Source organism: Ictalurus furcatus, chromosome 13 (genome assembly GCF_023375685.1).
Source record: "Ictalurus furcatus strain D&B chromosome 13, Billie_1.0, whole genome shotgun sequence".
NCBI classification, from domain to species: Eukaryota; Metazoa; Chordata; class Actinopteri; order Siluriformes; family Ictaluridae; genus Ictalurus; species Ictalurus furcatus.
The window spans coordinates 4,457,691-4,483,988 of NC_071267.1; the positions used below are offsets into that span (position 1 = coordinate 4,457,691).

General features: G+C 36.8%; 2 protein-coding genes across 3 annotated transcripts; one reads left to right on the forward strand and one right to left on the reverse strand.

The window, feature by feature from the left end:
- The first annotated feature begins 3,395 nt into the window (after positions 1–3,395).
- On the forward strand, positions 3,396–8,674 carry cd79b (CD79b molecule, immunoglobulin-associated beta). 2 transcript variants are annotated; one of them, XM_053640610.1, is made up of 5 exons: positions 3,396–3,728; positions 4,220–4,534; positions 4,700–4,818; positions 6,851–6,904; positions 7,358–8,674. In XM_053640610.1, exons 1-5 carry the CDS (start codon positions 3,653–3,655, stop codon positions 7,463–7,465), a joined length of 672 nt encoding a protein of 223 aa, XP_053496585.1. In that variant the 5' UTR covers positions 3,396–3,652; the 3' UTR covers positions 7,466–8,674. The 2 variants fall into 2 exon arrangements, with proteins under 2 accessions (XP_053496585.1, XP_053496584.1); XM_053640609.1 differs by lacking the exon at positions 3,396–3,728 and having other exon boundaries at positions 3,853–4,534.
- Positions 8,675–13,875: 5,201 nt separating this feature from the next.
- Positions 13,876–15,866, reverse strand: ifnphi4 (interferon phi 4). The gene is made up of 5 exons (XM_053640003.1): positions 15,458–15,866; positions 15,244–15,318; positions 14,994–15,140; positions 14,746–14,823; positions 13,876–14,637 (listed from the first exon to the last, which is right to left on the reverse strand). The coding sequence occupies exons 1-5, from the start codon at positions 15,587–15,589 to the stop codon at positions 14,524–14,526; spliced, it is 546 nt and encodes a 181-aa protein (XP_053495978.1). The 5' UTR covers positions 15,590–15,866; the 3' UTR covers positions 13,876–14,523.
- Between the last annotated feature and the right edge of the window lie 10,432 nt (positions 15,867–26,298).

The window sequence follows — 26,298 nt, forward strand, 5'->3', positions numbered from 1 at the left end:
ATTTCTTCTGCAAACATGGTGTGTAGTATGACAACCAAAAAGTTTAATTTTGCTCTCGTCTGACCAGACTACACTCTCCCAGTATTTCATAGGCTTGTGTAAATAAGCAAACTTTGTTTATTTAACGAGCTTCGACATGCCTTTTCTTTAGTAATGGAGTCTTGCGGGGTGAGCATGAGTAGTGTAGTGTATTGCCTATTGTTTTCTCTGTGACGATGGCACCTGCTGCCTCCAAGTGTTTCTGGAGCGCTTTCTGAGTGGTCCTTGGCTCTTGGGCTACTCTTCTGACTATTCTTCTGACTCCCTGGTCAGAAACCTTGCGAGAAGCTCCTGTGTGTGGCCGGTTGATGATGGAGTGATGTTGCTTCCACTTGCGGATAATGACCCTAATGGTGCTTACTGGAGGATTCAGAAGTTTTGAAATATGTCTGTATCTGATTCCATCAATATGTTTTGCAACATTAAGGTTATGAAGCTTTAGAGCTCTTTGCTTTTACCCATCATGAGATGTTTCTTGTGTGACACCTTGGTAATGAAAAGCCTTTTTATAGACCATCGATTTACTAACCCAGCTGATATTAATTTGCACAGATAGGGGGTATAATTACTTATGGATTTCAGCTGGTTCCTTACCTTACCTTGCCTTGGAGAACTGCTTTTTCCTAGCGTGTTCAATACTTTTTTTCCCGTGTCATTCCACTGTATTACACATAACTTTATTTAAGGACTTTAATGTTGTGAATTCTTTATATTTCCTGATTTCTTGAGTTAATACTGATGTCTGGTGGAAATTTCATTTGAATAACCTCATTGGAAATATATTTACTGAAAAAAATGTTGATGCATTCAATACTTATTTCCCCCACTGTAAGTACACTGAGTAATAAAATATGGACACCATGTTAATAGTTTTTCAGTGACATTTTGTTTAGTATGTTAATTACTAAACTATAGATATACTATATAGTGTATATATAATTATAAAATTTGTTTTAAAAAATCAGGTCCTGAATATTGATGTATATCAGATACAGCAGACCTGTGTGTGTGTGTGTGTGTGTGTGTGTGTGTGTGTGTGCGCGCCTGTGCATGTGATTTGAGCTGGAGATTTCTTAAGTTCCTTACATACAGCCAGTATAAAAGGTCAAAGTTCAGCAGCAGCTAGTAGTAAAACTCATGAAAACTCATGAACCATTCAATAGTACAATATGGGAAAGGACAGAGTATTACAAAGGTACGGGTTATTTTTTTTTCACTTTTACATATGAAACACATGCAACCAGAAAGACTGTCCAACTATTCACAGTTCACTATGAAAGAATCTCTTAAAGGAACAGTGATCCTAATGGTACATGAACGCTAAAACAGGGCATGTAATAAGCAATAAGTTTGACAACAGTGTCGTGTGTGATGTGCTTGCCATTTTTCCTTTGAAAGTCTTTTGGAAGACATTTTGCTAAAAAGTGTTAGTTTTTCCTATGTATTGGGACTTGACATCCTGCAGAAAAAAAATATATAAAAAGCGGTAAATATAGTGGTTTGTGAATTTGACTATTGCTGCTTCTATTTATAACCCTGGCAGATAAATTGTGGGTTTATAGTAACATTATTGTTGGGTTACTTTAATGTTACATTATAAAACTTGGTTGCTTTTCCATGGATATGTGTGACTTTGTGGCCTTCCATTATGTGCCTGTTTATAATTTACATATGATTATGCAAGTTAATGATAGTGTATCACTTCCAGTTAGCCAAACGCTGACATTCTTAACAAGCCTCTAGATACTGCCACCTCACATCTACCTACACACATTGTATCTATTTTGGTACATCCAAGCAAGCAGTGGAAACAGTTCTTTTCTGCTGATAAACTAAATAAACCATCTGATGATTAATGTGAGAACACAGTGCAGCATTCAGATGTTCTCACAACTGGCAGATAGATGATAACGGGCTCTTCCTGTCATCTACAGAACAGTATTAACTCCTAAGTCATGAATCCTGTGCCTGCACTACAATTTACATCAGAGCAGTTTTAAATACTTTACTTTTCATTTTAGTGTATTAAAGTCCAATCGTCCATTTTTATCTTTTACATCTTCAGACCCTGTATTGAGAACCGTAAAATCTTTAGTCATCTACTGGAATTTAGTTTCAGATTATCAGTAAATATATAATTGATACATACATAATTCTGTAACCTAGAATTCCATAAAATTAGTCATACTTCAGTATTTTAGCTACAGAAATACTTTCTGCACTACACTCTTAGCCAAAATGGTCCTCATGTTCTTCATTTTACTTGCTCCAAATGGATTTTAACATCGCATTAATGATATTAATGTATTTTATGCAGACCACTAAGCTAACCCTTTAACGTACTCTATTTCTCTTCCTATGATGTTACAGACTAAACAAAACACCATTTGATTAAGACGATGATGTAAAATACATCAAGACTGAAGCTTTATCATAAAGATATTTTTGCTACAGCACCAAATCCATATGTGAAGAAACCTGTTAATGAGAAATGAGCACTAATTAACCGAAACGCAAACAATAAAAAATTCTAAGCTGTGAGAAAACTCTGAACCAATCGATTTTGGTTTTCTTTTCATGCATGTTTTCACATCCACTGCACATGTGTGTCACCAAAATTCAAAACCTACAAAAAAAAGGCAAAAAAAAAAAAAAAAACCTCCATTATTTAAAAGAATACTTTCATTCAGTTTGCTGAAATGTTCTATGGTGGTATTAGTATAGTGTTCCTAATTAAGTGTTTGGTGAGTCTAAGTTATTAAAATGTTGGATATTATTAAAATATTATAAACAACAAAAATATTGCTTCACCTAAACCAAGAAGTCTGTGATAAAATACAATTTCCTACCCATAATCTCACAGGAAGCAGCTTCAATTTTGTTCAAATAAGACTAACACTATGAATATGCTTAGCTTAATTAAATAATTAATCTTTAATAATTAGGTTTTCTAAACACCTATCCCTCCCCTTACTCAGAATATGTCTTCATGCACTCTTCATGCTTAATGTTTAATTGTTTTTCTCAACAAATATGTGGCATAACTATGTTTAACTGACTCACATCTTGTAAAAATTACAAGTTAATCTAACTGTCTTTGTTAAGCAATATGATGCATTACTTTTATACAGTGTAGATGTCAGAGAGAATATAATAACTGACCTTGAGAGAACTGCTGCATAATTTGAATGTCACACATAAAACACTGTTTTCTGAACTGTAAAGAATTTAAGCACTTATAGAAAGAATTTAAGCATTCAGAATATATTCAATAATAGGTCCTTATGTAACTATTGTCTGTACTAAAGAAACTTTGAAAAGGAGTTATAGGTCGGGTCTATCTTGTATAATGTCCACTGTTAATGTTATTTTTTTCCAGATTATGACTCAGATCTTATGCCTGAATGGTTTAATTTGCATAAAGCCCACAGACTGCATCTTACTATTACTGCTTAGTGATAACCACCCTTTACGGTACAAGAAGGTTCATACATTTATATTCCTCTCTCACTCACTCTCTCTCTCACACACACACACACAACACACATAAACACACTCTCTTCTGTATGTAAGGCATCTCATACACACTGCTGTGGATGTCAGAGTTTCTTGGATGAAAGTCCGACTCAATGAGATCATGAACTACATTCTTTTAGGTTGTTTTGTGCTGTCGCTGGTAAACCTCTCAGGTAAGTCTTCAGCTAACTGTTTATAAAAAAGAAAAAACATTTTAAAATGTGCATTTTTTTTAAAGAGCATTTTTAAATTGTAATGCATAAAAAGTAATCAGAGCAGTTTTGGGCAATTTGTGCTACACTGTGCAAGTAAATCAGTTTTAGGTGTTATGTCATTTTGGTTGCCTTTTGGTTTATGCAATATTTATCTTTACTAAATAATATAGAGCTGTAGAAGGTGTTTTGCATACAGTGTATGTGTTGTTTTCAGTCTTCTACTTCCTCTCCATCTGTGCATAAAAGAGGAAGTCACAAATGCTTCAAAACATGTCTGTGTATCTTGCACTATTTCAGTAATATTGTTGTTGATCTTTGTAATTCTGTGTGTAATTCCATGTTTAAAGTAATTCCATATGAAGTGAGTTTCAGTGCAGTTATTGGGGCCTTAGAGCTCATATCACTGATCATGCAACATGTCCTTTTTCCTCTTTCTGTCTTATGTCCAGTCACGGCTGGTTTTCAAGTTCAGCAGAAGCCCAGGTTTTACGGTGTAAACGTGGGAAAAGTGGTGGTATTTACATGTTCTGCTTCTGATCTCACCCTTGGTGATGCAGTGGTGACATGGTACAAGATTGATAAATATGACAAGGAGAAAGTGTCCAATGGTCAAATGCATCTAGTCAAAAATGGCAGATCAGTGCAGCGTTCAGGTAACATGAAGGGTCACTTAACCATTGAGAATGTAGAGGTCGAAGACAGCGGCATTTACTACTGCAAGATGAACCAGACTTGGGGACGTGGAACAGAGCTGCAAGTATTCAGTAAGTGCACACTCTCATGATAAAGCTATTCAGTAGGTCTCTAGACCAAATGCATAAGCTGCATATAGGTCTGCGTCAGCTATTTCAATTGTTTGGCAGTTTTTTTCTGTAATATATAATTTTCTAAGACAATTTTTTGCACTATTTTACCCTTGTCTCCATCAGGACTGACCAAACAAAAAGTGGTTGAAAGGAGGAACAACATGAAAGACATGATCATTTTATTCCAGGGTTTTCTCCTTATGTTGTGTGTAATCATTCCTTTGGTCTGGTATTACAGACTGGTAAGGGCCATTCCCAACAACACACACACACACACACACACACACACAAACACAGATAAAGCTTTTCTTGTGTATATTATCCCTAGCATTTCTGCCAAGGCAAACATTTATCTACATGGGGCAGAATAAATAAATAATGTTATTTTAATTGATGAACATTGGTTGTAACTAATTATTCTTTAGCTTTATAAAATTCTTTAACTCAGCTCAGAAACATGTTTTGTTTGCTGCATGTTTTGTATGTCTATTGTAAGAGTAAAAGAGACATGATTATCAAATACATAGCATAAATACTGAAAACAAAGTATTGTACAATAAAACACAAGGTACCTTTTCAGCTTTTTAAATTGCATTTTCCACATGCTTACAAGTTCCTAATCTTTGAGTAGTGTGGTGATTCTTTAAGTCATCTCTCATCTAAAAGTATTTTAGAATCTATTTTAAATCATCATTTATGACCACTAACAATGTGGAATCTAATATACTTTCATGACTCACTGTACCACAGTGTGGTTGAATTCTCAAATTTAACTGGTCAGAAAGTGTTGATTCTTTTTTGTTGTTGTTGTTGTTGTTGTTTTGTTTTGTTTTGTTTTTAATAACAGCAGTTCTGACAATAGTTCTTGCTACAAGGAAGGGTTATACTAATGACCTTATTCTAATATGTTGTTTCTAAAACTATAATCGTACCACTCATTTTTTGCACTTTGACCTCACTAAAATTAACTAAAAATATATATACATTCACCATCCACTTTTTTATTAGGAACAACTGTACAACTGATCATTCATATAATTATCTAATCAGCCAATCATATGGCAGAAGCGCAATGCAAAAAATCATGCAGAAACTGGTGAAGAGATTCAGTTAATATTCACATCACACATCAGAATGGGGGAATATGTTGTTTGGTATATTGGGCTGGTTTGAGTATTTCAGAAACTGATGATTGCCTGGGATTTTCAGACACAACAGTCTCTAGAGTTTACACAAAATGGTGTGAGAAACAAAAATCATCCTGTGAGCTGAGGTTCTGTGGGCTGATACACTTTGTTGGAGAGAGATCAGAGGAGAATAACTAGACTGTTTAGAGCTGACAGGGTGTCTATAGTAACTCATATAATCACTCTTTTAAACTGTGGTGAGCAGAAAAGCATCTCAGAATGCACAACACATCAAACCTTGAGGCGGGTGGGTTGCAAAAGCAGAATACCACATCAGGTTCCGCTCCTGTCCGCCAAGAACAAGAATCTGAGGCTATCATGGGCACAAACTCACCTAAACTGGACAGTTGAGGACTTTAAAATTAACTGAAACTCTTGACCTGTATCTGCATGACTTTTATGCATTGTGCTGTTGCGACACAATTGGCTGATTAGATAACTGCATGAATGTGTAGTTGTACAGGTGTTCCTAATAAAGTAGAGAGTGAGTGTAAATATAATAAGGAAAACACATTTGAGTGTAGAGTGAGCTTATTCACAAAATAAATTTCTGAATGACAATGCGTGAAGTGACTATGAAACAAAACTGTTAGCCCAGTGGTTACGATGTTGGACTACTGATCGGAAGGTCATGAGTTCAAAATCCCAGCACGACCAAGCTGCCACTGCTGGGCCCTTGAGCAAGGCCCTTAACCCTCAACTGCTCAGATCTATAAAAAAAAAAATAAAAGAGAGAAATGTAAGTTGCTCTGGTTAAGGGCGTCTGCCAAACGCTGCAAATGTAATGTATATGTAAACTGTTCAACCTCACTGTTCAAGAACTTCAAATAGGAATTTGTTCATTTACTACAAAGAGAGACGTCCTGTCTCTGCATTTTTATGTAGCATAAACCCTAACTTTTATTTTGATGATTAATTATGGATGTTGGCACTACATTGTACTTTGTAGCATGATTTGCAGTTGATAATTGTGTAACAATTAGTCAAGAACTAACATGTAGCACTACGACGTAGCCTTCTAACCTGAATGTAGATTAACATGTGCTCTCTCTCTCTCTCTCTCTCTCTCTCTCTCTCTCGTTATCAGGAGCAAAAAGAGGAAGCCGTATATGAAGAGCCTGAGCGTGATCATACATATGAGGTGCTGTTTTTAATTACTTTGTTATATAATTATTCACACTGTGAGCAGTTAGAAGGGTGGAAAATATAATTACCTTTATAATTACCAATTACCTTTAAATAATCACCAGCTCTTTGTTCTGAATTTATGAAGCAGCTTAACAGCATTGAGTTTTTGGTTGGTGAATTCTTCAGAGAAAAGAGCCGCAGCCATTGTAGCATGTCTTACAGGAAGAGGTAGTGTTAAGAAATAGAGAAGAGTGCACAGAAATTGACTGTTATTATGTCTTCAGGCCCACCACTTCTCTTTTTCTTTTACTCCATTGATGATTTACTCCAACTTTTCCAATTTTCTCCAATTTTCTGCCTCTCCTTCTGTTTCTCTCTCTTTTTCACTGTCACTTTTTTGCCTATATTTCTTTCTGTGTTTTGTCTTTGCCTCTCTCTGTCTTGCCTCTTTTGCAACCTCTCTCAGGGTTTGGAGATCGAGCACTGTGGGGACCTCTATGAAGACCTAACTGCATTTGCTCAAGAGCCAGACACAGACGCAGCCTGGGAAGTCGAGTCTCCAGAACAAGAGTGATAAAGTCATGATGCAGAATACATATCATGTAGTAGGCCATCAGAATTACATGATTGTCTTGGAGAAAGTTTTATTGTGGATTGAAAAATTAGGACTACATCACACATTACATATACAATATATAAAAAATTAAGCAGAGTACACAAGGTATTTTATTTTTATTTACATCATGTACCATGCTGATTTTTTCCTACATCCACTCTATACAATATAATATATAATATATAATATAACAAGCCTTGCACTTACATAGTACTTAGTTTCTTTTGTATTCTTTTGTTTCATTAAATGGCAATATTCAATAACTTTTTTATTCACCAGCTTAAACTTGGTTTGTTGAAGCTATTCATTTTATGGTGCTCTATATATTAGTAATGAAAATATTTTATAAAACAGATGGAAAGGACCAGTTTTGAAATTTGTTCCACCGGAATAAAGACATGTGGCCATCATCTGTGTTCTCTTTCACTTCATATCTATTTCCAAACATGCGATCATGATGTTTAGGTGATTTTCCACAGCGCCAACCATTTACACATATTTTAAAAACCTCGCACTCCCACACATGCTCAAACGTTACGATATTAACTAATATGTCAAATATGTTAACTCAAAACTAATAACGTGCTTATAGATATGCTTAAAGGACATACATGCTAAAAGTATCAAAATATGCGTTCATGTTTATAGCAATATGAACCCAAAATACACATCTAAATACATAACAGATGCAAAATGTACAACTATAAGATGGTAAAAACAATTCTACATCTAAAGTATTAAGTTGCTAAGAGATGCTAAGTGTATAGGAAGACATGCTAAAATGTTTTTCACTGACGAGACATTTATTTAGCATTATTAAAGGACTTTATTTTATAAAGGATAAAAAGAGAGAGGGAATGGTCAACTGTGTTTAGTGTTAATTTGTTTCACTGACATTACACAGCTTTAAATGTAACTACAGATAGATATAAGGTATAATGTGTTGTTTTTAATAAATGGAATTAAATTAATTATATTGTAGTCATCTGCAAAATGTTGTAGTATAAGAGGAATTTGAGATCTGCAGTAAAATAGTAATAAACTTCAGTGTGGTAACAGCACAGTAACTTCCTATAACACTCCTTCCTATAACTTCCGTTTCTTAAAACAAAAAAACAGAAAAAATATATTATATTTTTTACTATTACTATAACTGCTATAGTGGTATTTTACTGTTTAGCAGTGATGTAGCACACATTTCCTGGCCTTTGCAAAGGCAGTATGTGCAAGCTTCTTCCTGTGTCTTAAATATGCAAACTTTTTCACACAGGAAATGTTAAGAGAGCTACTTGACACGAGTAGTCAGTTCCACTACTCTGCCCTGCAGTGATGCCTCAGCTTTTCAGTGCACTAAATTACAGTAAAAAGAGTGCCATCCTGTGGTCAAGTCTGGTAAACAAGTGTTTTTCACTTTTGTCCCCACTCATACAAATTTGCATAGTCTACATTTCAGAACTGTAAATAAAGACCAATGAGAATAGCTTGCTGTAATGTAATTTATAAATAAATAATCACATTTGGTTATAAAACAGTCAAAGCAATCAAAACATATGAATGAGTGACTTTTAATTAAGATGCAAACATTTCTTGTAACACAATACTACCATGTAGCCTAAGCTGATTAAAACTGACCGCTCTGAAAGATTTAAATATATACAAGGTTATACAATTTGTTGTCTAAATTGTCACCAGAGGTCCCACAACAACAGTCATCTAAACAAAAACACAGTAACATGTACAGGAACATTTATAACCCTGTTATACCCACCCCTGCTGAATTTCACCAAAATTGTATAAGTTTCAAAAAGAAAAGATTTACCAGTCCACAAGACAGGTTCCCAGAAAAGAACTGCCTACAATCAAAGTATCCCATAAGGATGAAATGGGAAGAGACTGGCGCCACCATCACAACCCAACAACTAGCCTGTAGGATGCCCAGTTTACACCCTACTACCCAGTCACAGAAATAATACAATACAAATGCACACATTTTCTTGTAACATTTGTGAATAAAAGTAAAGAAAAGAAAAAAATTGTACATTCAAGATTAGAACATTAATGAACACAAGGAATAAGCTACTATCAGCTACTAACACTCTATTCCTGGAAAGCTTGAAAAACTGATCTAGAGACCATTTTAACATGGCTCATGGCTAAATCTCTTAACATGGGTCATGGCTCACATCTTGTCTGGACATGGACATGGACATGGTGTGGACTTGGTTATGTCTGGACAGTCTGACAGTCTGGACATGGTTATGTCTGGACAGTCTAGTTATTAAACCAGTCTGCTCACTGGTTTGGTAGTGTTACAGTAACAGGAGACTGCTCTGCAAGTTCAGTAAGTCCACCTCTCATTCCTTACACCGCATCGGGCTCATCAGCTGCATTGACAGGATAAGACACTTCACTAGATAGAACAGGATCAGCTCGATCAGAGCTATCATCAGGTAACTGAGAGACCCATTCCAGAGTTTGATAGGTACAGTCTTTGACACAAGAATCTGAACAAGTTGTCCCTGTGCGATCACAGACATCGGTTTCATCCATTATAGGCACAGATTCAGCCGGATTGGGGAAAATACTAGCAGAGTCATTAACAGCCATCTTACTGGTGTCAACATAAGAACCTGCACTGACGGTCTCATCATAACAGTTACCATCAGAAACTCCACCAACAGTAATCCCATCCTGTGTGAAGCATGAGTTAGTATTAGGCAAAGAGGAATTTTCAAAGGTTGATGAAGGACTATCAGCTTCGACATCAGTTGAAAAAAGCAGAGATGTTGAATCATTACAGCAAGCAACTGTCATGGGAAGAAGGTTGGCCAACAGCAACAAACTACGGTGAACTACTTTTTCCTGTCCAGTGACAGTATCATGAATTCTGAATGTGTTTGTTCTAGGAATTTTTTCAACCACTGTATACACAGCTGATTCCCAACGATCAGCAACTTTTTTCTTTCCCGTCTCAGCACGGTTTGCCAAAAGTACGCGATTAGACACTTCTACATTGGACCCTTTTGCCTGTCTGTTGTACAGCACGGCATGGCGGTGTTGCTCCTTAAAAGCAAGTTTTTGGACTATGGTCATAGCTTCAGAAAAATCCTTTGACAGGGAGGACACATAATTAGAGTAATTTGATGATGCTGAATCACTCAAAACACTGCGAAACATCATGTCTACAGGCAGATGGGGAACCATCCCAAACAGGAGATAAAAGAGTGCAAACCCCATATTCTCATGCACCGTACAATTATACATGTAAGTAAAATTCTGTAACCATCCCAGCCAACCATGTTTCTCACCAGGAGGCAAAGCACAAATCATGCCACCAAGTGTCCTGTTTAAATGTTCAACAGCACCATTCCCCACTGGCTTGTATGGGGTTGTATGGGATTTCCTCACACCTGAAACTCTGAGAAGTTCACTGATGAGGTAGCTTTCAAAACTAGCCCCTTGATCGGAATGAATTCTCTCCGGAAACCCATAGAAACAAAAGTATTTATCCCACAAAACCCTGGCTAACTCCCTGGCTTGCTGGATTTTACATGGGAAAGCCTGTGCCAGTCTAGTGAAATGATCAGACACAACAAGAATATCAACAGATTTGTTCTTCAAATTTTCTACTGACCAGTAGTCAATGCAGACAATCTGTAGGGGCCTGCTGGACTGTATATTCACTAGAGGGGCTCTACTATCATCTAACAAGTGAGGCATTACAAAAGGCTAATATGGATCTGATGACTGCAATATGTCTGTTCAAGTCTTTGAGATCATGGGTTGTATCACTTATTGACCAATTTTACCATTATGAAAGATCTGCAAAGAACGCTCCCGGTGTGTGCCAGTCACATAAAGATGAACTACAGTGGGCCAAAAAGCAAAAAGCATTTTCAGATGAATCTACAGAGCATGAAGTAACTCTGAAAGGCCAGGAGCAATACCAGGTAGAAACCTTCAGTGTCATTATTGACAAGCTAGTCAGCTGATTAGACCATTGAGTGGATGCATACCACAACATTAGTAACAGGTTTGGGATTCTACTGAACATGGAATCTGAGGATTTGCCTAATGTTTGTAAACAGGCTGATGCACTCTGCAATTCATATCATTATGATTTAAATCAGAGCCTCACAGATGAAATTATCCAGTTCAGATGCTTCGCAGAGCACTAGCAGGATACATCTTGTCAAAAACTGCTGCAGATGTTCTTGAAACATAGTCCGCAATCAACTTTCCCCAATATGATTTTGTAGCCCTACATATTTTTTTGACATTGCCGGTTACAAACTGTGTAGGAGAAAGATCATTTTCACAGATGGCAAGTATTAAAAATGAACTCCAGAACGATGCAAAAGCAACAGCGCCTCATTGCACTGTCACTGATGGCCATTGAATCTCAGCTGGTCAGGAACTTGGACTTTGATGACATTGTGACTGAGTGTGTTAACAGGAAAGCCAGGAAGAAGTTTTTCTAAGGGCAATAGAGCCCCTGAGGATCAGATGAGGAGAGAGACAGACAGAGGGAGCCCCTGAGGAGGAGAGGATGAGAGAGACAGACAGAGAGAGCCCTGTCAACATGAGTCAAGTTGATCTATGCTGTTTGCGTCCTTTTCATCACTAGAAGAGGAGAGTAGAGAAAATGGGGGAAATGAGGAGAGAGGCAGCCCCTGGAGAGCTGAGGAGAAGAGGACCAAAGGAACATCTGGAGATAGGAGACGAGGAGAGAGACAGAAAGACAGAGAGCCCCAGAGAGACAGAGCTGAGGAGGAGAGAGACAGACAGGAAGGAAACATTAACAGGTATGTGTATGTGTGTGAGTTACACTTTGCAGGGAAATGTCTTGATATTGTTGCTGCTGGTCCAGGAAATCATTGTTGCAAACGTGGTGTAAATCCTGTATGATGGAGAATATCTACAGGTGTTGATATTGTCCTTCAGGTTGTGATCATAGGCTGTAACCTGTCAGTGTAAATCCTGTAATAAGCTATAATTTCCTCTGGCCACACAGTGGGCATTTAGACATATATGCATGTATCTAAAAGAACAAAAGGTTTTACCCGCATTTGAGTCAAAAAGATGTCTCAGCCATGCTACACACATGGTGAGCAAATTACGTCTAAACTTCCCAAAGTTGGTCATATACAATCACAATCAACTAACACATCATTAAACAAATGACTGAACGTTGAATTTAACATTATTTGCTAGATAAACATGTATTATGTTAGAGAAATAATCTCATTTTGCAGGAGCACATCTTTGACTACCCCCTCTCAGCATGAGATACACTTCTCTGCCAGGAGAAGGGGTGTGATTTCACCGGTTAAATAGCAAATGACCCACTGATTACTTAATGTCGCTACCAGAGGTCCCACAACAACAATTAACTGAACAAGAACACAGCAATTTTGGCAAAATATTGTTGTATGATTGGCAAATTGACCTAATGTTTAAGAAATTAAGCTTCCTACCCAACACCAATGTACCTTGAAATTGTCCCATTTTAAGATGTAAAGCCATAATTTGGGTAATAAGTTAAAACTTCATGGGACTTATTGTACAACTTTGTGTAATTCCACATCTCATCAGAAATCTAGGTGTAGTACCATGTGCTAGTTTAATTGACTAATTACACCCTTTACAAGATGTTTTGATTTCATCAAATATCTGCCAAGTCCAAAATCAATCTATAACTTTAAACATAAATGAATGTCTAATTTTATCAAATGCTTTGTAGAAGTCCACAAGGATGATAAAGCTTTCGTCTAATATGTACTCACTACACTCAATCATATCTAATACTAATCTAATGTTATTGCTTATGTGTCTTATTGCTTATTGTTCTTTATCAGTCACATCATCAAATCTCTTTTTAACATCTTGCCAAAAACAGATGCAAATATTTTAGTGCCATTAGTGGAAAGACTAATTGGGCTCCAATTTTCTATATATAATTTCAATTTATTTGGTTTGGAATTATGGTAATGAGTATGGTAATAAATGATTAATAAATATTTTATAGAATCTCTGTTTTTATCTTTGGGAGTCATAATACATATCTTTAATTCTTCAAAAATTATTTTTTTTGGTCACATTGAGATATAAAGTCTTCATCTATTTTTCTAATATCTTCAGATATTAGATTTCTGGTAGACATCAGCCACATATTGAGAAATTTCATTACATTACACAAAGGATTATTAATTATAGTTTTAGATAATTTGATATTTTTTGCTGCAAAAAGATTTAAATAGTTTATACTTTCAGCAAGAAGTGATTACTTTTAATATTTTATACAAAAAGTGGTTATGGTATTTTTTGGGGGAAAAAAATGTTTGTATTTAGTAATAAATGAAAAACACTCACATTCATGAGTCATTTTTGTATTTAAAGGTCATTTTTATTATCAGGCGTTCACTAGCAGTGAAATTGTTACAATACCTTAATAGACATGTTCACAAATTTCATATATTTCTTATACAAATCATGTTCAATATGTTCACAGTCCAGGGGCATAATGCATGAATAAAGACATACATCATCAATTAATCAACAAACAAGCAAACAAACAAATAAATGAATAAATAAACAAAATAAAGAAATAAATACGTTAAATATATATGCTAAAGATATCGATTAAAAAGTACAGCATAATCACAGTTTTATCATTTAACAGACACATACCTTTCTAAATAAAAAAATATCACTAAAACTAAATTAATAGCTAAAGAAAACTTCATGTAACAGTTGAAAATGTGTCATGAAACTGAAATACATTGTTAATTTAGCTTTCTATGATTTTGAGTAGAGCAACACTGAAAGATTAATACAAACTGAACTGTTCAACTGCATTTTGATCCAAAGCACTGACAAGTGAAGGAAAATCCAATTCTAGCAAAATCTGAGCAGTTGTAGGTTTAGAGTCTTTTACAAAAGCCAACAGCTTTTCTCTGGCAGTTCTGGGGTTTGAACTCACAACCTTCTGGTCACCACTGCACAACTTCAACTGATTACTGAATGTCGTTTGCAGCACGATTCACAGAGAGAGCAGGGAAAAAGTCGAACAGCACGAAGAGTTGAAGCAGCTCTTTTCTGATCCACTCCCAGGCCTCGTTCTTCTCCTGCTGTAAAGATAAATTCCGAAATTTTAACATGAAGACACCTTTATATTAAACATCTTTCTCCCTCTGTCACTGTAAGTGTGAATAAGGGAAGTGGAGATAATTGTTTACCTTGTCGTTCTTGGTGAGGTCTCTTAGTCGTTTGAAGTATAAGGGCAATCTTTTGTTCTTTTTCATTTGGTGCTCGAGCTGTGTTTAAACAAATCCAGGGTTATAGAAAGAGAACGTTTATGCTTGGATCATCCTTTTTAATTTGAGTAAAATTCAGGCTATAAACCACAGCTCTACTTTACTGTACAATATTCATTCCACACCTGGTGGATACATTTAGAGAAAGCATTGATAAATGGAGCACTCACACATGAGCGTAGTCCGTTAGCCTGCAGATCCAGCATATGTAAGAAAGTGTCCAGCTTGTCCTTGTTCCAGGAGACAGAGTCTGAATCTTCCAATAAACGAGAGACCTCGTCCAGAGTCTGAACGATGAACCAGATCTGTTTCTCTGGCTGAGGAAGAAGGATGGAGATGAAGATGAAGGTAGAGTACACACAGGATAACAGGATCAGAACAACAGTTTGTGTATGTGAACGGCATCATTAATATATTAACCTGAGAATGGCTTTGGTTAAAGAACCAGTGACGCCAGTTATCTGGGATGGAGGAGTTGACGCTGATTTCCTCTCCCTGTAGGAACAAAAACACAGAATATTACAATGTTACATTTTCCACAAACAGAATGCACTGATACAGTAGATAGCAAAAGAATAGATAGATAGATAGATAGACAGACAGACAGATAGGTAGATAGATGAGTAAGACTCACCATTTCTCTAAGCAGTGCTAAACATTCCCCATGATGCTGCTTGAATTTAGGATTGATCCATCGACAGCTGAAGCCAGAGCTCACACTGCACAGAGTCACAATGACACAAAGGTGCACCAAACATAGAAACATTGTATTCCCAGTATACACACTCTACTTTCCTGTACAGCAGACTGTTACTCCTAATAAGAGTGTGAAGTGCTCTACACTTTACTATCTGCATCTTCTGAAGTGTTAATACTCAGTATTTATAGGCAACAAGTCAAATGTACAATGTAAAGAAAGTCACACGAATCGAAATTTCACTTTCTGGACCATAAACCATGACACCAAATGCCACTGTAACTATGCAATACCACATACCGCTAGTGTGTGTGTGTGTGTGTGTGTGAGAGAGAGAGAGAGAGAGAGAGAGAGAGAGAGAGAGAGAGAGAGAGAGAGTGTTTATAGTTATGTATGATTAAATTTATCAGCTCAGGTTATCTTATTTATTTACGTAGGTAACTGTCTAAAATGTTAATATATTTATTTCTAAACTTGAGGTCATTCAGGTAACTTTCTCAACGTAAGCGCCGATGACGAAACTATGGGCGTGGCCAGATCCCGGCAACGTCAGGAAAAGCATACTACCTTACTAAACAGTATTTGACGGTAGTATGACACCTAGTTCTACGTACTACTTCCCCATATTATTTAGTACAGTAGCATGCGGTCTTCACGTGTTTACCTGTGTGTGAGATTCACACCGGAGCTTGGAGGAAATTCCTACCGAACAATTCTGCTGAAAGAGAAACAGAAAGCACTGGACCTCAGACAGCGAGTGTGAAACACCACCGAAATGATGATGTACAACAAAGTTGTTCACAGTTTGTTAAAGAAGGTTCAGGTTCAAACCGGAAACAAGTCGGTAAGGTGAAGCTCGCGCATAGATGTATGAAATTATTGGATAATGAACACATTTTTAGAGTCCTGTTTGACATGTGCTAAAAGATATTTTAAAGCTGAATTCTAGCTGTATGCATTTTCTTCGATAATGTACAATCATTTTTTAATTCAGTGCCAGAACAGTCCACTCTGAAACTATTGGAAAGTCAAGGACAATTCATTTATTGTTGCTAGAACCTGAAGACATTTGGACTTGAGATCAAAAGATTGATATGAGAAGAATTTCAGATTTTATTTCCTGGTATTTACATCTAGATGTGTTAAACAACATAAAACAGAGAATGTACATAAGTACCACATTTATTTATTAAATATTTACAGAAGCTGCAACAATACAATACAACAAATGCCATTTATATTTTTTCTAACAGACATTTTACAAGACATGTCAAATTTTAAAGAAACCTCTTCCACTTTATTAGTCATATAACATTTGGCAGAAATTGTCTATATCTTATTCTTATTTCAGCATCATATGATTGAAAGGATTTACAAGAAGCACATTACATTGACGAAGGTTTTCCTTATGTATCTGTTTGTATATCTTTGAATTATCATGTTAACTTCCCATGAGCATATTTCATTTTTCAAATGGTCAATGTTGTGGTTAAACCTATCATTTATACAATTTCCGAAGAGCTGTAAAGTATTCCCAGGTATAGCCTCAAAACCACAGCAGTCTTTGGGTGGGACTGGTAATCCAAATTTAACAAGAAATGCACTCTATAAAGTAACCTTCTGTCTTCAAAAGCTGTTTAACCAAAATAATGGTATTATCAAACTTTTAAAGGGTATTGTTTTGATTTCATATTGAATAATCGTGTTGTTTCTAATTAAAGAAAATATTCTATATACGAAAAAAAATAAAAATTGTATGCTAGGTTCCATGCTAGAAGAACGTACTTATGCCAGTTTTACCTGTGGTTGGGGAAAAAATCGATTCCATCTATTAAATTAAACAGATACTTTGGGAATATTTTCTTAGATCATATTAATTAAGCATTTTATTTTAAATGTGCTCTTTAATGTAATTCAGTATTCAAATCTAGATATTCCTTCAGCCTTAGATAATAAAACCCTCCCATTTATAGATAGGTGTCTCAGTAGCAACATATTAAGCATTTTACTTATTCTGTCAATTATAGGATTAAAGTTTAGATTGTTTCATTCCTGTTCATTTGTATTATATTGTATTGTGTGACCCAAATATGTAACTGTGAGCTTAATAGGAATATTTATTTTCTCCTTTTTTGATTGCTTAACCCTTTGAAGTCTTTCTTTAGAAAGTCTTTCTTTATATAAAAACTATATATACATATATATATATATATATATACATATATATATATATATATATATATATATATATATATAAACAAACAAATAAATGAATAATTTAAGTAAATTATATATATATATATATATATATATATATATATATATATATATATATATATATATATAATTTACTTAAATTATTTATTTTTTTGTTTGTGTATTTATTTTATTTATTTATTCATTTCTTTGTTTGTTTGCTTGTTTGTTGATTAATTGATGATGTATGTGTTTATTCATGCATTATGCACCTGCACTGTGAACATACTGAAGATGATTTTATAAGAAATATATTAAATTCATGAATATGTCTATTAAGATATTGCAACAATTTCACTGCTAGTGAACGCCTGATAATAAAAATGACCTTTAAATACAAAAATGACTAGTAATGTGAGTGTTTTTCATTTATTACTAAATACAAACTTTTTTCCCAAAAAAATACCATTTTTTTATAAAATATATTATAATATAATATAAAATACCACTTTTTGTATAAAATATTAAAAGTAATCACTTCTTGCTGAAAGTATAAACAAGTTAAAACTTTTTGCAGCAAAAAATATCAAATTATCTAAAACTATAATTAATAATCCTTTGTGTAATGTAGTGAAATTTCTCAATATGTGGCTGATGTCTACCAGAAATCAAGTATCTGAAGATATTAGAAAAAATATATGAAGACTTTATGTCTCAATGTGACCAAAAAAATTACTGTCGAAGAATTAAAGATATGTATTATGACTCCCAAAGATATAAGCACAGATTCTATAACATATTTATTGACCATTTATTACCATACTCATTACCATAATTCCAAAACCAAATAAAGTGAAATAATATATAGAAAATTGGAGCCCAATTAGACTTTCCAGTAATGTCACTAAAATATTTGCATCTGTTTTTGACAAGATGTTAAAAAGAGATTTGATGATGTGATTGATAAAGAACAATAAGCAATAACATTAGATTAGTATTAGATATGATTGAGTGTAATGAGTACATATTAGATGAAAGCTTTATCATCCTTGTGGACTTCTACAAAGCATTTGATAAAATTAGACATTCATTTATGTTTAAAGTTATTGATTGATTTTGGACTTGGCAGATATTTGATGAAATCAAAACATCTCGTAAAGGGTGTAATTAGTCAATTAAACTAGCACATGGTACTACACCTAGATTTCTGATGAGATTCTGATGAGAATTACACAGAGTTGTACAATAAGTCCCATGAAGTTTTAACTTATTACACAAATTATGGCTTTACATCTTAAAATGGGACAATTTCAAGGTACATTGGCGTTAAGTAGGAAGCCTAATTTCTTAAGTATTAGGTCAATTTGCCAATCATACAACAATATTTTTACACCATAAAAAGCATATAAAAGCAACTGAATGAAAACAAATTCTCTTGAGTATCTGGATTAAACATGATTTGTGCTTTGCCTCCTGGTGAGAAACATGGTTGGCTAGGATGGGTACAGACTTTTACTTACGTGTATAATTGTACCGTGCATGAGAATACGGGGTTTGCACTCTTTTATCTCCTGTTTGGGAGGGTTCCCCGTCTGCCTGTAGACATGATGTTTCGCAAGTCCAAAAACGATCTATAACTTTAAACATAAATGAATGTCTAATTTTATCAAATGCTTTGTAGAAGTCCACAATGATGATAAAGCTTTCATCTAATATGTACTCACTACACTCAATCATATCTAATACTAATCTAATGTTATTGCTTATTGTTCTTTATCAATCACATCATCAAATCTCTTTTTAACATCTTGTCAAAAACAGATGCAAATATTTTAGTGACATTATTGGAAAGACTAATTGGGCTCCAATTTTCTATATATAATTTCACTTTATTTGTTTTTGGAATTATGGCAATGAGTATGGTCATAAATGATCAATAAATATTTTATAGAATCTGTGTTTTTATCTTTGGTAGTCATAATGTCACGATCTTGCCAGCAGATGGTGCTGCGGTGTCGACGTGCACGGACAGCTGCAGAGCTCGCGCGTGCACGAGATTACGTAATGAGGACTGTTTCCTATGGACACCTGCCTTTGTTTTGGTTTTGTTCTCTTCCTGTTCAGGTATTGGTTGATGTTCGAGGGTGTGTCATGATTGGTCCTAGCTGTCTGTATTCAAGAGAGATTATGTTTGTTATTTTAAGCCCTGGTGTTGCTGTGCACTTCGCGCAGTATTAACTGAATGAATGAATGAATGAATGAATGTATTGGTGAATACGTTAAGTGTGCTAAGCGGTCGTGTTTTCGTGTCCTGTTCTTGTTTCTTGCCGCGAATCTAGTTTCATGTTTTAACCTCGATATCTCTTCCAGTCTAGACCGTGTTTCATGTTTATTGACTTCAGTTTCACATTTCGTAACGGAATACTGCGCCTACCACGCAGAAGCAGCAGACCAACATGAATGCTGCCCTAGCTGCTGAGTTTGAGGAGTGGCATCGATCGTTCTCTGAAAAGAGTAAACTGATAAACGAACGCCTAGATCAGATCGACCGCCTTCTGGAGCAAAGAGCGCTGCTGCTGCAAGCTGGGCCATGCGCCACGTCACCCCCTGCGTAATTTCCCCCTCCCCCGCTGCTGGAGGACTATGCCGCGCTACACAGGCAGCAGAGTCACATGAATTACTGGGCCTTCCCGCTGCCGGGGGACTACACTACGCTATGCAGGCAGCAGAGCCACCTGGATTATTGGGCTTTCCTGCTGCTGGGGGACTACACTGCACAACGCAAGCAGCAGGAGGTCTCAGCCCCGGAGTTCCAGCCCGAGGTCAACGTGGCGACCTCGGAGCCTCCGCCTGAGGTCAACATGGCGACCTCAGAGCTCCAGCTGGAGACCTGCGGGGAGGTCTCGGCTGCCGAGGAGGCTGTCCTGCTTTCCTGTCCTGCCAAGGAAGCTGCGCTGCTGTCCTGTCCCGCCGAGGAAGCTTCCCTGTTGTCCTGTCCAGTGGAGAAAGTGCCCTGCTGTCCTGTCCCACTGAGGAAGCTGTCCTGCTGTCCTGTCCTGCCGAGGAAGCTGCGCTGCTGTCCTGTCCAGTGGAAAAAGCTGCCTTGCTGTCCTGTGCGGCTGAGGAAGCTTCCCTGCTGTCCTGTCCCGCTGTGGAGGCTGTCCTGCTGTCCTGTCCCACTGAGGAGGCTGTCCTGCTGTCCTGTCCCACTGAAGAGGCTGTCCTGCTGTCCTGTTCCGCCGAGGAAGCTGCCCTACTCTCCTGTCCCGCTGAGGAAGATGTCCCGCTGTACTGTCCCGCCGAGGAAGCTGTCCCGCTGTCCAGCCCCACAGAGGACGTCGCCCTGAGCTTCAACCCCGCAGAGGACATCGCCCTGAGCTCCAGCCCCGCAGAGGACGTCTCTCCGAGCTCCAGCCCCGCAGACGACATCTCTCCAAGCTCCAGCACCACAGAAGACATCTCTCCGAGCTCCAGCCCCTCAGAGGACGTCTCTCCGAACTCCAGCCCCTCAGAGGAAGAGGACGTCTCTCCAAGCTCCAGCCCCACAGAGGACGTTCCTCCGAGCTCCAGCCCCGCAGAGGACGTCTCTCCGAGCTCCAGCCCGCAGAGGACGTTGCCCAGCATTCTAGCCCCACAGAGGACATCGCCCCGAGCTCCAGCCACGTTGGAGGCGGTGCTCTGCCTATTTGCTGCCCAGCGGAGGCCGCCCTGTTTCCTGATGCAGCAAAGGGCAGGTTACACAGGGGACCAGGACAGCCGTTGGAGGGGGGTGCTCTTTGGCATTCCAGGAGGAGCGCCTTTGGAGGGGAGGGTTCAATCACGATCTCGCCAGCAGATGGCGCTGCGGCATCGACGTTCACGGACAGCTGCAGAGTGCACGCGCAGAAGATTACGTAATGAGGACTGTTTCCTATGGACACCTGCCTTTGTTTTGGTTTTGTTCTCTTCCTGTTCAGGTATTGGTTGATGTTCGAGGGTGTGTCATGATTGGTCCTAGCTGTCTGTATTCAAGAGAGATTATGTTTGTTATTTTAAGCCCTCGTGTTGCTGTGCACTTCGCGCAGTATTAACTGAATGAATAAATGTATTGGTGAATATGTTAAGTAGACTAAGCGGTCCTGTTTTCGTGTCCTGTTCTTGTTCCTTCCCTCGAATCTAGTTTCATGTTTAAAACTTGATATCTCTTCCAGTCTAGACCGCGTTTCATGTTTATTGACTTCAGTTTGAGAATAAAGACTTTGATCTACGCTTGCTTCTGTTTATAGTCTCATTTCGTAACACATAATACATATCTTTAATTCTTCAACAGTATTTTTTTTGGTCACATTCAGACATAAAGTCTTCGTATATTTTTCTAATATCTTCAGATACTAGGTTTGTGGTAGACATCAGCCACATATTGAGAAATTTCATTACATTACACAAAGGATTATTGATTATGTCACAATTTCCCCCTTAAGCAGCGTGCTGTGGAGCATGTGAGCGCGCGTGCACGAGCAGGTGCGCAAGCACCTGCTTTTCCCAATCGTCACATTTCGACACGTGCATTTGTTATGTTTCTGTTATGTCTCCTCCCTGTTCTGTCATTGGCTATTGTTTCACGTGGGTCTGAATTACCCTCAGCCGTCAGCCATTATGAGGCTGATTATGTTTGTATATATACCGCGCACCTCCCAGCACACAGCGCGGAATATTAGAGTAGTTTAGATAGATTAGAACCTTAGTATTGATTCCTTACTACAGTTAGCCATAGTCTTAGTCTTAGTCTTAGTCATTGTGACAGTCACAGTCATAATCATAGTTCTTGTCCATGTCATGTTTCATGTTTAGATTCTTCAGTTTAGTTCACGCTGGTTTCTCCACTCCCAGTTCATAGTCATAGCTAATGTTTCATGTTTTGTACCTCGACCTGTTTCCGTTTTACGTTTTTGGATCACGATTTGGATTAACCTGCCTGTGTCTCTCAATAAAACCTGTTCAACTGCGATTGCATCCGTCCTTATCTCCATTGCGTCACGATACGTGACAAATTATAGTTTTAGATAATGGAGATAATTTGAAATTTTTTGTTGTAAAAAGATTTTACTTTTTTATACTTTCAGCAAGAATCACTTCTTTTAATATTTTAAATAATTTATTTCTTTTAATATTTTATACAAAAAGGGTTCATCTTTGCTATTTTAAAAAAAAAAAAACTGTATTTAGTAATGAATGAAAAACACTCACATTACTGAGTCATTTTTGTATTTAAAGGTCATTTTTATTATCAGACGTTCACTAGCAGTGAAACTGTTATAATATCTTAATAGACATGTTCATGAATTTCATATATTTCTTATACAAATCATGTTCAACATGTTCACAGTCCAGGGGCATAATGCATGAATAAAGACATACATCATCAATTAATCAACAAACAAGAAAACAAACAAATAAATGAATAAATAAACAAAATAAATAAATAAATACGTTAAATATATATGCTAAAGAAATGAATCAAAAAGTACAGCATAATCACAGTTTTATCATTTAACAGACACATACCTTTCTAAATAAAAAAATATCACTAAAACTAAATTAATAGCTAAAGAAAACTTCATGTAACAGTTGAAAATGTGTCATGAAACTGAAATACATTGCTAATTTAGCGTTCTATGATTTGGAATAGAGCAACACTGAAAGATTAATACAAACTGAACTGTTCAACTGCATTTTGATCCAAAGCACTGACAAGTGAAGGAAAATCCAATTCTAGCAAAATCTGAGCAGTTGTAGGTTTAGAGTCTTTTACAAAAACCAACAGCTTTTCTCTGGCAGTTCTGGGGTTTGAACTCACAACCTTCTGGTCACCACTGCACAACGTCAACTGATTACTGAATGTCGTTTGCAGCACGATTCACAGAGAGAGCAGGGAAAAAGTCGAACAGCACGAAGAGTTGAAGCAGCTCTTTTCTGATCCACTCCCAGGCCTCGTTCTTCTCCTGCTGTAAAGATAAATTCCGATATTTTAACATGAAGACACCTTTATATTAAACATCTTTCTCCCTCTGTCACTGTCAGTGTGAATAAGGGAAGTGGAGATAATTGTTTACCTTGTCGTTCTTGGTGAGGTCTCTTAGTCGTTTGAAGTATAAGGGCAATCTTTTGTTCTTTTCCATTTGGTGCTCGAGCTGTGTTTAAACAAATCCAGGGTTATAGAAAGAGAACGTTTATGCTTGGATCATCCTTTTTAATTTGAGTAAAAATCAGGCTATAAACCACAGCTCTACTTTACTGTACAATATTCATTCCACACCTTGTGGATACATTTAGAGAAAGCATTGATAAATGGAGCACTCACACATGAGCGTAGTCCATTAGCCTGCAGATCCAGCATATGTAAGAAAGTGTCCAGCTTGTCCTTGTTCCAGGAGACAGAGTCTGAATCTTCCAATAAACGAGAGACCTCGTCCAGAGTCTGAACGATGAACCAGATCTGTTTCTCTGGCTGAGGAAGAAGGATGGAGATGAAGATGAAGGAAGAGTACACACAGGATAACAGGATCAGAACAACAGTTTGTGTATGTGAACGGCATCATTAATATATTAACCTGAGAATGGCTTTGGTTAAAGAACCAGTGACGCCAGTTATCTGGGATGGAGGAGTTGACGCTGATGTCCTCTCCCTGTAGGAACAAAAACACAGAATATTACAATGTTACATTTTCCACAAACAGAATGCACTGATACAGTAGATAGCAAAAGAATAGATAGATAGACAGACAGATAGATAGATAGATAGATAGATAGATGAGTAAGACTCACCATTTCTCTAAGCAGTGCTAAACATTCCCCATGATGCTGCTTGAATTTAGGATTGATCCATCGACAGCTGAAGCCAGAGCTCACACTGCACAGAGTCACAATGACACAAAGGTGCACCAAACGTAGAAACATTGTATTCCCAGTATACACACTCTACTTTCCTGTACAGCAGACTGTTACTCCTAATAAGAGTGTGAAGTGCTCTACACTTTACTATCTGCATCTTCTGAAGTGTTAATACTCAGTATTTATAGGCAACAAGTCAAATGCACAATGTAAAGAAAGTCACACGTATCGAAATTTCACTTTCTGGACCATAAACCATGACAACAAATGCCACTGTAACTATGCAATACCACATACCGCTAGTGTGTGTGTGTGTGTGTGTGTGAGAGAGAGAGAGAGAGAGAGAGAGAGAGAGAGAGTTTATAGTTGTGTATGATTAAATTTATCAGCTCAAGTTATCTATTTATTTATGTGGGTAACTGTCTAAAATGTTAATATATTTATTTCTAAACTTGAGGTCATTCAGGTAACTTTCTCAACGTAAGCGCCGATGACGAAACTATGGGCGTGGCCAGATCCCGGGAACATCAGGAAAAGCATACTACCTTACTAAACAGTATTTGACGGTAGTATGACACCTAGTTCTACGTACTACTTCACCATATTATTTAGTACAGTAGCATGCGGTCTTCACGTGTTTACCTGTGTGTGAGATTCACACCGGAGCTTGGAGGAAATTCCTACCGAACAATTCTGCTGAAAGAGAAACAGAAAGCACTGGACCTCAGACAGCGAGTGTGAAACACCACCGAAATGATGATGTACAACAAAGTTGTTCACAGTTTGTTAAAGAAGGTTCAGGTTCAAACCGGAAACAAGTCGGTAAGGTGAAGCTCGCGCATAGATGTATGAAATTATTGAATAATGAACACATTTTTAGAGTCCTGTTTGACATGTGCTGAAAGATATTTTAAAGCTGAATTCTAACTGTATGCATTTTCTTCGATAATGTACAATCATTTTTTAATTCAGTGCCAGAACAGTCCACTCTGAAACTATTGGAAAGTCAAGGACAATTCATTTATTGTTGCTAGAACCTGAAGACATTTGGACTTGAGATCAAAAGATTGATATGAGAAGAATTTCAGCTTTTATTTCCTGGTATTTACATCTAGATGTGTTAAACAACATACAGCAGAGAATGTACATAAGTACCACATTTATTTATTAAATATTTACAGAAGCTGCAACAATACAATACAACAAATGCCATTTATATTTTTTCTAACAGACATTTTACAAGACATGTCAAATTTTAAAGAAACCTCTTCCACTTTATTAGTCATGTAACATTTGTCAGAAATTGTCTATATCTTATTCTTATTTCAGCATCATATGATTGAAATGATTTACAAGAAGCACATTACATTGACGAAGGTTTTCCTTATGTATCTGTTTGTATATCTTTGAATTATCATGTTAACTTCCCATGAGCATATTTCATTTTTCAAATGGTCAATGTTGTGGTTAAACCTATCATTTATACAATTTCCGAAGAGCTGTAAAGTATTCCCAGGTATAGCCTCAAAACCACAGCAGTCTTTGGGTGGGACTGGAAATCCAAATTTAACAAGAAATGCACTCTATAAAGTAACCTTCTGTCTTCAAAAGCTGTTTAACCAAAATAATGGTATTATCAAACTTTTAAAGGCTATTGTTTTGATTTCATATTGAATAATCGTGTTATTCCTAATTAAAGAAAATATTCTATA